The sequence below is a fragment of the Bombina bombina genome, chromosome 7, assembly GCF_027579735.1.
Source record: "Bombina bombina isolate aBomBom1 chromosome 7, aBomBom1.pri, whole genome shotgun sequence".
NCBI classification, from domain to species: domain Eukaryota; kingdom Metazoa; phylum Chordata; class Amphibia; order Anura; family Bombinatoridae; genus Bombina; species Bombina bombina.
In genome coordinates, this window is record NC_069505.1 from 136,450,445 (window position 1) to 136,463,163 (window position 12,719).

The 12,719-nt window shown below is 43.9% G+C and overlaps 1 protein-coding gene across 1 annotated transcript in view; it reads left to right on the forward strand.

Annotated features, from left to right (window-relative positions):
* The window catches only part of MADD (MAP kinase activating death domain), a 372,537-nt gene that overhangs the window by 175,127 nt on the left and 184,691 nt on the right, over positions 1 to 12,719 (forward strand). The window contains exon 17 of the mRNA XM_053720335.1: positions 4,067 to 4,253. Coding sequence (XP_053576310.1) covers positions 4,067 to 4,253 — 187 coding nt within the window. The remainder of the gene's footprint in view (positions 1 to 4,066; positions 4,254 to 12,719) is intronic.

Sequence of the window (12,719 nt, forward strand, 5' to 3'; positions counted from 1 at the left end):
ACGCTTCACAGCCCAAGGCAACCTGGAAACCTTACCAGGGCTGGAATAAGGGTAAACAGGCCAAAAAGCCTGCAGCTGCCACCAAGACAGCATGAAGGGGTAGCCCCCGATCCGGGACCGGATCTAGTAGGGGGCAGACTCTCTCTCTTCGCTCAGGCATGGGCAAGAGATGTACACGATCCTTGGGCATTAGAGATTGTATCCCAGGGATATCTTCTAGAATTCAAGGACTCTCTTCCAAGGGGAAGGTTCCACATTTCTCGTCTGTCTACAGATCAGATAAAGAAAGAGGCGTTTTTACACTGTGTAGAAGATCTACATAAAATGGGAGTGATCCACCCAGTTCCAATTGCAGAACAAGGGTTGGGTTTTTACCCAAACCTGTTTGTGGTTCCCAAAAAAGAGGGAACTTTCAGACCCATCCTGGATCTAAAAATTCTAAACAGATTCCTCAGAGTCCCATCATTCAAAATGGAGACCATTCGGACAATCTTACCAATGATCCAGGAAGGTCAATATATGACTACCGTGGATCTAAAGGATGCATACCTACACATTCCTATCCACAAAGATCATCACCAGTTTCTTAGGTTCGCTTTTCTGGACAAGCATTACCAGTTTGTGGCTCTTCCCTTCGGCTTAGCCACTGCTCCCAGAATTTTCACAAAGGTGCTAGGGTCCCTCCTGGCGGTCCTAAGACCGCGGGGCATAGCAGTGGCGCCTTACCTAGACGACATCTTAATTCAGGCGCCATCTTTACAAAGAGCCAAGTCTCACACTGAGATTTTTTTGGCCTTTCTGAGGTCTCATGGGTGGAAGGTGAACATCAAAAAGAGTTCTCTTTCCCCTCTCACAAGGGTTCCCTTCCTAGGGACTCTAATAGACTCGGTAGAAATGAAAATATTTCTGACGGAGGTCAGAAAATTAAAACTCTTAACTACTTGCCGAGCTCTTCATTCCATTCCCCGGCCATCTGTAGCTCAGTGCATGGAGACAATCGGATTAATGGTAGCGACAATGGACATAGTCCCTTTTGCTCGGATACACCTCAGACCACTGCAACTATGCATGCTCAAACAGTGGAATGGGGATTATGCAGATTTGTCTCCTCAAATTCAGTTGGACCAGGAGACCAGAGATTCTCTTCTCTGGTGGTTGTCTGAGGATCACCTGTCTCAGGGAATATGTTTCTGCAGGCCAGAGTGGATCATTGTAACGACCGACGCCAGTCTGTTAGGCTGGGGTGCGGTCTGGGACTCCCTGAAAGCTCAGGGCTTATGGTCTCGGGAAGAAACTCTTCTCCCGATAAACATTCTGGAACTGAGGGCGATATTCAACGCTCTTCAGGCATGGCCTCAACTAGCTGCGGCCAAATTCATCAGATTTCAGTCTGACAACATCACGACTGTAGCTTACGTCAATCATCAGGGGTGGAACAAAGAGTTCCCTAGCGATGACGGAAGTAACCAAAATAATCAGGTGGGCGGAGGATCACTCCTGCCATCTCTCAGCAATTCACATCCCAGGAGTAGACAACTGGGAGGCAGATTTTCTAAGTCATCAGACTTTTCACCCGGGGGAGTGGGAACTCCACCCGGAGGTATTTGCCCAGCTGACTCAGCTATGGGGCACTCCAGAGTTGGATCTGATGGCGTCCCGTCAGAACACCAAACTTCCTCTCTACGGGTCCAGGTCCAGGGATCCCAAGGTGGTATTGATAGATGCTCTAGCAGTGCCTTGGTCCTTCAATCTGTCTTATGCTTTTTCCACCGTTTCCTCTTCTCCCTCGTCTGGTCGCCAGAATCAAGCAGGAGAACGCTTCAGTGTTTCTGATAGCGCCTGCGTGGCCACTCAGGACTTGGTATGCAGACCTAGTGGACATGTCATCTGTCCCACCATGGACATTGCCAATGAGGCAGGATCTTCTAATACAGGGTCCGTTCAAGCATCCAAATCTAATTTCTCTGCGTCTAACTGCTTGGAGATTGAACGCTTAATTCTATTAAAGCGTGGTTTCTCTGAGTCAGTTATAGATACTCTGATTCAGGCTAGAAAGCCTGTCACTAGGAAAATCTACCATAAGATATGGCGGAAATATCTTTGTTGGTGTGAATCCAAGGGTTACTCATGGAGTAAGATTAGGATTCCCAGGATATTGTCTTTCCTCCAAGAAGGATTGGAGAAAGGATTGTCAGCTAGTTCCTTAAAAGGACTGCTCTGTCTATCCTTTTACACAAGCGTCTGGCAGAGGTACCAGACGTTCAAGCGTTTACTCAGGCTTTAGTCAGAATCAAGCCTGTTTATAAACCCGTGGTTCCGCCATGGAGTCTAAATCTAGTTCTTTCAGTTCTTCAAGGGGTTCCGTTTGAACCTTTACATTCCATAGATATTAAGTTGTTATCTTGGAAAGTTTTGTTTTTGGTAGCTATCTCTTCTGCTCGAAGAGTCTCAGAATTATCTGCCTTGCAGTGTGATTCACCTTACCTGGTGTTCCACGCAGATAAGGTAGTTTTGCGTACCAAACCTGGTTTTCTTCCTAAAGTTGTTTCTAACAAGAATATTAACCAGGAAATAGTTGTTCCTTCTCTGTGTCCTAATCCTTCTTCGAGGAAGGAATGTCTGTTACACAATCTTGATGTAGTTTGTGCTTTAAAGTTCAATTTACAAGCAACTAAGGATTTCAGACAAACATCTTCCTTGTTTGTTATCTATTCTGGTAAGAGGAGAGGTCAGAAAGCGACTGCTACCTCTCTTTCCTTTTGGCTGAAAAGCATCATCCGTTTGGCCTATGAGACTGCTGGCCAGCAGCCTCCTAAAACTGTTACTGCTCATTCTACCAGAGCAGTGGCTTCCACATGGGCTTTTAAAAATGAGGCTCCTGTTGAACAGATTTGTAAGGTAGCGACTTGGTCTTCACTGCATACTTTTTCCAAATTTTACAAATTTGATACTTTTGCTTCTTTGGAGGCTATTTTTGGAAGAAAGGTTTTGCAAGCAGTGGTGCCTTCCGTTTAAGGTACCTGTCTTGTTCCCTCCCTTCATCCGTGTCCTAAAGCTTTGGTATTGGTATCCCACAAGTAAAGGATGAATCCGTGGACTGGATACACCTTACAAGAGAAAACAGAATTTATGCTTACCTGATGAATTACTTTCTCTTGTGGTGTATCCAGTCCATGGCCCGTCCTGGGAATTGAGTCAGGTAAAAAATGTTTTGTTTAAACTACAGTCACCACTGCACCCTATGGTTTCTCCTTTTTCTTCCTAACCTTTGGTCGAATGACTGGGGGGTGGAGCTAGAGGGGGAGCTATATGGACAGCTCTGCTGTGTGCTCTCTTTGCCACTTCCTGTAGGGAAGGAAAATATCCCACAAGTAAAGGATGAATCCGTGGACTGGATACACTGCAAGAGAAAGTAATTTATCAGGTAAGCATAAATTCTGTTTTCTTTGATCTCAACTATTTCACAAAGGCAGATATGTAGGAATGGTTCTCTTGTATTGCCTGGTATTGTGTATTATGACCCTGGGAAAAGTCTCCCTAAGGGTGGTGGGGAAACCAGACAAGGACTCCTTGCCCAATGTGCCTAGAGTGATATGGGTGTACCTCACTGAGGAGGCCCACAGAAGGCTGAAACAATTGTCTGGGGTTGCCATTTCCCTTCAAAGGAGGATTGCCTAGTATTTGTGGGCTGGGCTGTCCTTTTTAGGTGAGATCAGACTGTTATACTTTATTATTTTTTTTTTTCCTCTGTGAAACGTACAATTGGGCTAAAAGAGGCTGCTCCCACCAAAGAACAAGCCCCTGATCAGTTGTCCGCTCCTGGGTGAACACTTTCTTGTATCATTGTATACAAAATTAGCATCCATTAATTGTTAACATTCTAAACATTACAGTGCTCTTTCTGAGCTCCTGAAAAACATGACACACAATGTTCAGTGTTATGATTAGAGTGGAGAATGACTGTTCCATGTTGTGACTTGCTATTCCCATAGCGGCTTAGAAGTAATATATTGCATCTTTCTTAGAATGCCAATTGGTTAATGTCATTTCATATTTTTGCTTGCAGCGAGAACCAGCAATTTCTAAAGGAAGTTGCGCTGAGTGTCCTGGAGGGGCAGGGAGTAGGCTGGCTAAACATGAAGAAGGTGCGACGGCTGTTAGAGAGTGAACAGCTGCGAGTTTTCGTGCTGAGCAAATTGAACAGGGCTATTCAAACCGAGGAGGACGCACGGAATGATATCATCCAGGAAGTGGTAAGTTGTAGAGGGCTATATAATACGTTGTTTTTTTTACCCTTCAATTACTAGTTGTTTCTGTTTAAAGGGACTGTAAACACCTTGTATTTACAAGACATTTCTGTTGTCTAGTTATAGAATGACATATCAGTCAAGTTTAATTTAAAAAAAAAAAAAAATAGCATCCTTTTTACATCAGTTATTTTTCATAACCAAACTCCACCCGCTATTTGTCTTATATTTGACGAGCCATTTTGGGCTTGAGTCTGCAAACAACAAGGCTAACCACTGTTATAAAGTCAGTATAAAATACAATGTTTTGTAGTTGTGATCAGCTAAAGCCAATTAGGGAAAGGTATGTAGCATGATTAGCTTTGATAAAAGTGTTATCCACAAAATGAAACATTTTATAAAAATCACAAGTTGTTTACTGTCCCTTTTTAAAAAGGTATGAGAACCAAATCCAGTTCATTTGATACATATTTTAGTCTGTGACCAAGCTATGTAATTTAATTTGCTGTCTCAAAATACCTCAGTATGCCCCTGAGAATGAAGCAGAGACATTTTTGTAAATAAAAATTCTCTGTGAAGATGTAGGACTCTAATTTATTAATACATGATTTAATTTTTTTTTTTTTATAATTTTCACTTTCTCTTGTAAGGTGTATCCAGTCCACGGATTCATCCATTACTTGTGGGATATTCTCCTTCCCAACAGGAAGCTGCAAGAGGACACCCACAGCAGAGCTGTCTATATAGCTCCTACCCTAACTGCCACTCCCAGTCATTCTCTTGCAGCTCTCGACAAGAAAGGAAGTATCAAGAGATATGTGGTGATAGTGTAGTTTATCTTCAATCAAAAGTTTGTTATTTTTAAACGGTACCGGCGTTGTACTGTTTTTACCTCAGGCAGAAATTAGAAGAAGAGTTCTGCCTGAGGTTTTTGATGATCTTAGCAGGTTGTAACTAAGGTCCACTGCTGTTCTCACACATAACTGAAGAGTATGGGAAAACTTCAGCTGGGGGAATGGCCGGCAGGATTACCTGCTCTGAGGTATGTTCAGTATATTTTTTTCTAGAGAGATAAGGTCTAGAAAATGCTGACAGTGCCTGATATATTTAAGGTAAGCCTGATTACAGTAATTTGTTAACAAACGACTGGAATCATGCTTGCAGTACAGGGTAATATTCATGTTTATTGCTCTTATTACTTAGTATGTAAAACGTTTGCATGAGATATAAAAAACGTTTTTTACTGAAGGTGATAAATCTTTATTTGGGGCCTAGTTTTCCACATGGCTGATTAGAATTCTCCTAGGAGTAGTTATTTATGGCCCTTTCACTTTGAGTGCATGGGGGGAGGGGCCTATTTTCGCGCTTTAATTGCGCAGTAGTTTTTGCAGTCTGAGACATCCAGCTTCCCTGAAGGAGTCCCCTGACATATAGGACCTCTGTAAAGGGTTTTTGTTGCTACAAAAGTCGTTTTAAGGGCAGGTAGGAGTCACAGTAGAGCTGTGGCATTTTTCTTGTGACTGTTTATAACGGTTTTATCGTTTTTCTGATTCGTTTCTGAGCCTGAGGGGTTAATCATGCATTTGCAAGTGGGTGCAATGCTATTTTAGTCTATTATACACACTGTAAAAATTTTGTAGAGTTTACTGCTTTTTTCCACTGTTTTGCAGTCTATGTGATTGTTTTTTTCCCTTAAAGGCACAGTACCGTTTTTTATATTCTGCTTTTTCACATTTATTAAAGTGTTTTTCAAGCTTGCTGGTCTCATTACTAGTCTGTTAAACATGTCTGACATAGAGGAAACTCCTTGTTCATTATGTTTAGAAGCCATTGTGGAACCCCCTCTTAGAATGTGTACCAAATGCACTGATCTTACTATAAATTATAAAGACCATATTCTGGCTTTAAAAGATTTATCACCAGAGGAAATTGACAAGGGGGAAGTTATGCCGACTAACTCTCCCCATGTGTCAGAACCTATAACTCCCGCTCAAGGGACGCCAAGTACATCTAGCGCGCCCATTGCGTATACCTTACGAGACATGGCGGCAGTTATGAATCCTACCCTTACAGAGGTATTGTCCAAACTGCCAGGGTTACAAGGAAAGCGAGACAGCTCTGGGGCTAGAACAAATACAGAGCTCTCTGACGCTTTAGTAGCCGAAGCAGGAGAGCTTCTATCTGTGGGTGATTTTTCTGATTCAGGGAAGACACTTCAACCTGATTCTGATATGTCTAGATTTAAATTTAAGCTTGAACACCTCCGCGTGTTGCTCAGGGAGGTTTTAGCAACTCTGGATGACTGTGACGCCATTGTAGTCCCAGAAAAATTGTGTAAATTGGATAAATACTATGCAGTGCCTGTTTACACTGATGGTTTTTCCAATCCCTAAGAGGTTTTCAGAAATTATTACTAAGGAATGGGATAGACCAGGTGTACCATTCTCTCCCCCTCCTGCTTTTAAAAAGATGTTTCCTATAGATGCCGCTACACGGGACTTGTGGCAAACGGTCCCTAAGGTGGAGGGAGCAGTCTGTACCCTAGCGAAGCGTACAACTATCCCGGTCGAGGACAGTTGTGCTTTTCTAGATCCAATGGACAAAAAATTAGAGGGTTACCTTAAGAAAATTTTTATTCAACAAGGTTTTATTCTCCAGCCCCTTGCATGCATTGCCCCAGTCACTGCTGCTGTGGCCTTCTGGTTTGAGTCTCTAGAAGAGGCTCTACAGGTAGAAACCCCGTTGGATGATATCCTTGAAAAGCTTTAAGCTCTTAAGCTAGCCAATTCATTTGTTTCTGATGCCGTTGTTCATTTAACCAAGCTAACGGCTAAAAATTCAGGTTTTGCTATTCAGGTGCGTAGGGCGCTATGGCTTCTCATACATTCCCTATTCGGGCCTGGACTGAAGGAGATCATTTCTGATATTACTGGAGGAAAAGGTCATGCCCTTCCTCAGGATAGGTCCAACAAATTAAGGACCAAACAGACTAATTTTTGTTCCTTTCGAAACTTCAAGAGTGGCGCAGCTTCAACTTTCTGTAATACAAAACAAGAGGGAAAATTTGCCCAGTCCAAGCCGGTCTGGAGACCTAACCAAGCTTGGAACAAGGGAAAGCAGGCCAAAAAAACTGCTGCTGCCTCTAAGACAGCATGAAGGATCAGCCCCCGATCCGGAAATGGATCTAGTAGGGGGCAGACTTCTCTCTTCGCCCAGGCTTGGGCAAGAGATGTCCAGGATCCCTGGGCGTTGGAAATTGTGTCCCAGGGATATCTTCTGGATTTCAAAGCTTCTTCCCCAAAAGGGAGATTTCATCTCTCACTTTTATCTGCAAACCAGATAAAGAGAGAGGCATTCTGATATTGTGTTCAAGACCTCCTAGTTATGGGAGTGATTCACCCAGTTCCAAAGTAGGAACAGAGGCAAGGCTTATATTCAAATCTGTTTGTAGTTCCCAAGAAAGAGGGAACATTCAGACCAATCTTAGATCTCAAGATCTTAAACAAATTTCTCAGGGTCCCATCCTTCAAGATGGAGACTATTCGAACCATCCTACCTATGATCCAGGAGGGTCAATATATGACTACCGTGGACTTAAAGGATGCTTATCTTCACATTCCGATACACAGAGATCATCATCAGTTTCTCAGGTTCGCCTTCCTAGACAGGCATTACCAGTTTGTGACTCTTCCCTTTGGGTTAGCCACGGCACCAATAATCTTTACGAAGGTTCTAGGGTCACTCCTAGCGGTCCTAAGGCCGCGGGGTATAGCAGTAGCCCCTTACCTAGACGACATTCTGATACAGGCGTCGAATTTTCAAATCGCCAGGTCCCATACGGACATTGTTCTGGCATTCCTGAGGTCTCATGGGTGGAAGGTGAACGAAGAAAAGAGTTCTCTATCTCCTCTCACAAGAGTTTCCTTCCTAGGAACTCTGATAGATTCTGTAGAAATGAAGATTTACCTGACAGAGACCAGGTTGTCAAAACTTCTAAATTCCTGCAATGTTCTTTATTCCACTTCTCGCCCTTCAGTGGCTCAGTGTATGGAAGTAATCGGCTTAATGGTAGCGGCAATGGACATAGTGCTGTTTGCCCACCTACATCTCAGACCGCTGCAACTGTGCATGCTCAGTCAGTGAAATGGGGATTACACAGATTTGTCCCCTCTACTAAATCTGGATCAAGAGAGCAGGGATTCTCTCCTCTGGTGGCTATCTCGGGTCCATCTGTCCAAGGTTATGACCTTCCGCAGGCCAGATTGGACAATAGTAACGACAGATGCCAGCCTTCTGGGCTGGTGTGCAGTCTGGAACTCCCTGAAGGCTCAGGGCTCGTGGACTCAGGAGGAGGCACTCCTTCCGATAAACATTCTGGAACTAAGAGCGATATTCAATGCTCTTCAAGCTTGGCCTCAGCTTGCTGCGGTCAGGTTCATCAGATTTCAGTCAGACAATATCACGACTGTAGCCTACATCAACCATCAAGGGGGAACAAGGAGTTCCCTAGCAATGTTGGAGGTTTCAAAAATAATTCTATGGGCAGAGGTTCACTCTTGCCATCTATCAGCTATCCATATCCCAGGAGTAGAGAACTGGGAGGCGGATTTTCTAAGTCGGCAGACTTTTCATCCGGGAGAGTGGGAACTCCATCCGGAGGTATTTGCACAGTTGATTCAACTTTGGGGCAAACCAGAACTGGATCTCATGGCGTCTCGTCAGAACGCCAAGCTTCCTTGTTACGGATCCAGGTCCAAGGATCCCAAGGCAGCTCTGATAGATGCTCTAGCAGTGCCTTGGTCTTCAACCTGGCTTATGTGTTTCCACCGTTTCCTCTGCTCCCTCGTCTGATTGCCAAGATCAAGCAGGAGAGAGCTTCGGTGATTTTGATAGCACCTGCGTGGCCACGCAGGTCATCCCTTCCACCATGGACTCTGCCGCTGTGGCAGGACCTTCTACTACAGGGTCCTTTCAACCATCCAAATCTAATTTCTCTGTGTCTGACTGCTTGGAGATTGAACGCTTGATTTTATCAAAGCGTGGTTTCTCTGAGTCGGTCATTGACACCTTAATTCAGGCTCAAAAGCCGATCACTAGGAAAATCTATCATAAGATATGGTGTAAATATCTTCATTGGTGTGAATCCAAAGGTTACTCATGGAGTACGGTCAGGATTCCTAGGATATTATCTTTTCTCCAAGAAGGATTGGAGAAGAGATTGTCAGCTAGTTCCTTAAAGGGACAGATTTCTGCTCTGTCTATTCTTTTGCACAAGCGTCTGGCTGATACTCCAGATGTTCAGGCATTTTGTCAGGCTTTAGTTAGAATCAAGCCTGTGTTTAAACCTGTTGCTCCACCATGGAGTTTAAATTTAGTTCTTAAGGTTCTGCAAGGGGTTCAGTTCGAACCTTTGCATTCCATAGATATTAAACTTTTATCTTGGAAAGTTCTGTTTTTAGTAGCTATCTCCTCGGCTCGAAGAGTTTCGGAGTTATCTGCTTTACAATGTGATTCCCCTTATCTCATTTTCGATGCAGATAAGGTAGTGTTACGTACCAAACCTGGTTTTCTTCCTAAGGTGGTATCTAATAAGAATATCAATCAGGAGATTGTTGTTCTATCACTGTGTCCTAATCAATCCTTCTTCAAAGAAGGAACGTCTATTACACAATCTTTTTTTTTATTATATATTTTTTTTATTGAGGACATATTTTCAACATACAGCATTCCTCATACAAAGATGTAGGCAATATCTATGTTTAGCATAGCATGAAAGATACATACATATGTGTGATTACAAACAGTGAGTAAGAATGCAAACTTTTCTTTGTAAGGGAGTCCTCGTTTTTACAGAGGTTATTTTTTACATATATAAAGAACTCTTAGGGGTGCACAGTCATAATTTAATATACAGTAAAGGTGTTATCCTTGGGATAATAAACCAGTCAATGGAAGCGATCTATTAGCTTAGTGTTAAACATTACATTACATCACATTATAAACTCCTATGGTTATGGGGGGTCTTCCGACCCCTCTCCGCCCGCTATCTACCAGTCAGGGCGTTGAGCAATTGTCTTGATATCCAGGGATGTGTAGGGGCAGGGTGGCAAGGGTAACATATTTGAGCATTCAGGTCGGGCTGGGCGATGTAACATGGTTTCCCAGGGTTCCCAAATTAAGCTGTAATTGTTCAGTTGTCCTCGTTCCCTGGCAACATAATTTTCCATATTTTTGATATAGTTTACATTGTCAATAACACTCTGCAGTCTAGGAGGTTGGCTCTTTTTCCAATTCCTGGCAATCAGCAATTTAGCAGAGATGAGGATGTATATCAGGAGATTTTGTTTGGTTTTGGGGAGTTTGTCTACGTTTAGATGTAAGATGGCTAGGTCCGGGCTTAAGGATGATGTCAGTTCAAGGTCTACACAGACCTTTTCTACTTTCTGCCAGTAGGTCGTTAATTTGGGACAGGTCCACCAAACATGGATGGGGGACCCTTGCTCTCCACATTCCCTCCAGCACAGCCATGAATGGTCAGGAAAGAGTCTCTGCAATTTCGTTGGAACTAAGTGCCATCTGGTGATTACTTTGAAATACAACTCATAGAGGGTGATGCAATGGGTTGCCTTTTTTGTTAGACTAATGGCTTTGCTCCAAGTCTCTGGTGTATGCATAGTCTGTAGGTCTCTCTCCCAGGCATCCATATGAATCGTTTTTGAGGTAGTCCCTTCCTCTATCAGACAGTGGTAGTGTATTGTGAGGGGTTTATGTTGTTGGGAATTAGTTATTCAACGTGTCTCCCAAATGGTCAGATCCCTCAGCGTTTCCCCTAAGAAACCCCAGGATCTCATCAGGGTACGAAGTCTCAGTAAGTCGAATTGGTGTTTGGGTGTCAGTGTGGGGAGGTCAAGCATGTCCTTGTGTGTTCGTAGCTGTCCATTATTGTAAAAGTCTCGTACAGTGTTTATGCCCGTTGATGTCCATGTGTCTAGATGTGTGTCAAGTAGTCCCAATAGGAGGCCCCTTATTGGGTGTATTGGTGAGGGATGTGGGGCAACTAATTTATTGTTCCGCAACTTAATCCAGGTATCTCGACACCCCTTTACTATACTGTTAGCGACGTGCACTTTGGTTTGCCAATGCGGGGGCAGCCAAAGCAAATCTTCTAGGTAAATGTAAGCTGGCAGTGACGCCTGCTCTAGTTCTCTCCACCTCGTTGGAGGGAGATCCCTGCCCCAGGCTGTAGCATGGGTCAGCATAGCCGCTTCATAATATTTTCTAACGCTGGGTAGTCCAAGGCCCCCCCTCTCTATCGGCATTTGCAGGATGTGTGCAGCTACCCGTGGCCTTTTGGTACACCAAGTGTACGAGTTAAAGAGGGTCTAGAACCTCCGAATCAGCGTGACTGGGACTGGTATCGGGATGCAGCGGAACAGGTAGGTGAGCTTTGGCAAGATCATCATCTTGAGAGCCGCTATTCTACCCATCCAAGATATATCACTATATCTCTTAGTATTAATTTCCGCTGTGACGGTCGTTAGTAATGTTTCAAAGTTTTCCTTGATTACTACCGACTGCTTATGGGAGAGAAAAACTCCCAAGTGGCGAATTCCTTTGCAGGACCATTTGAAGGAGTAAGCAAGTTGGACTGCTTCCCTCTCATCCTGTGGGATATTGATGGAGTACACCTCCGTTTTGGTAACATTCAGCTTGTAATGGGAAATATCTCCAAATTGTTTAAGGAGGGCCATCAACGGGGGAAGTGAAGCAACCGGGTCTGATAGGAAGACCGTAAGATCATCAGCAAATAGCGCAAGCTTCTGGGGGGTATCATGCATTTGCACTCAACAAATCTGCGGTGATTCCCTGATTGCGATTGCTAGGGGTTCAATAGCTAGGATAAATAATAGAGGGGAAAGAGGGCATCCCTGTCTGGTTCCATTGCTGATTGTGATTTTAGGGGAGCAGAATCCTACTCCCCTAACAACTGCAGTTGGGGCAGAATATAATGCTTTTGTCGCCGTAATGAAAGGGTCCGGTATGTCGAATGCTGATAGGGTTTGAAACAAGTAATCCCACCCCACCCTGTCAAATGCCTTCTCGGCGTCTAGCAACAGGGTGAGTAGAGGGAGTCCCATATCTGCGGCCTCCGAGAATATATTTAAGAGACGCCGGGTGTTATCGGTGCCCTGTCTTCCCTGGACAAAGCCCACTTGATCTAAGTGCACAATTGTCTGTAGATGCTTCCCTAGCCTATTCGCTAATATTTTCGCATAGATTTTGGCGTCTACGTTGATAAGCGAGATAGGCCTATAGCTGGAGCATAGCAGCGGGTCTTTTCCTTCCTTATGAATTGTGGTGATATTTGCTTCTAAAAATTCAGCAAGGAAGGCACCCTTAGTAGCTGCCGTTTGAAATAGTCGGAGCAATATCGGGGTTAGGATCGGGCTGAGCACTCGATAAAACACTACC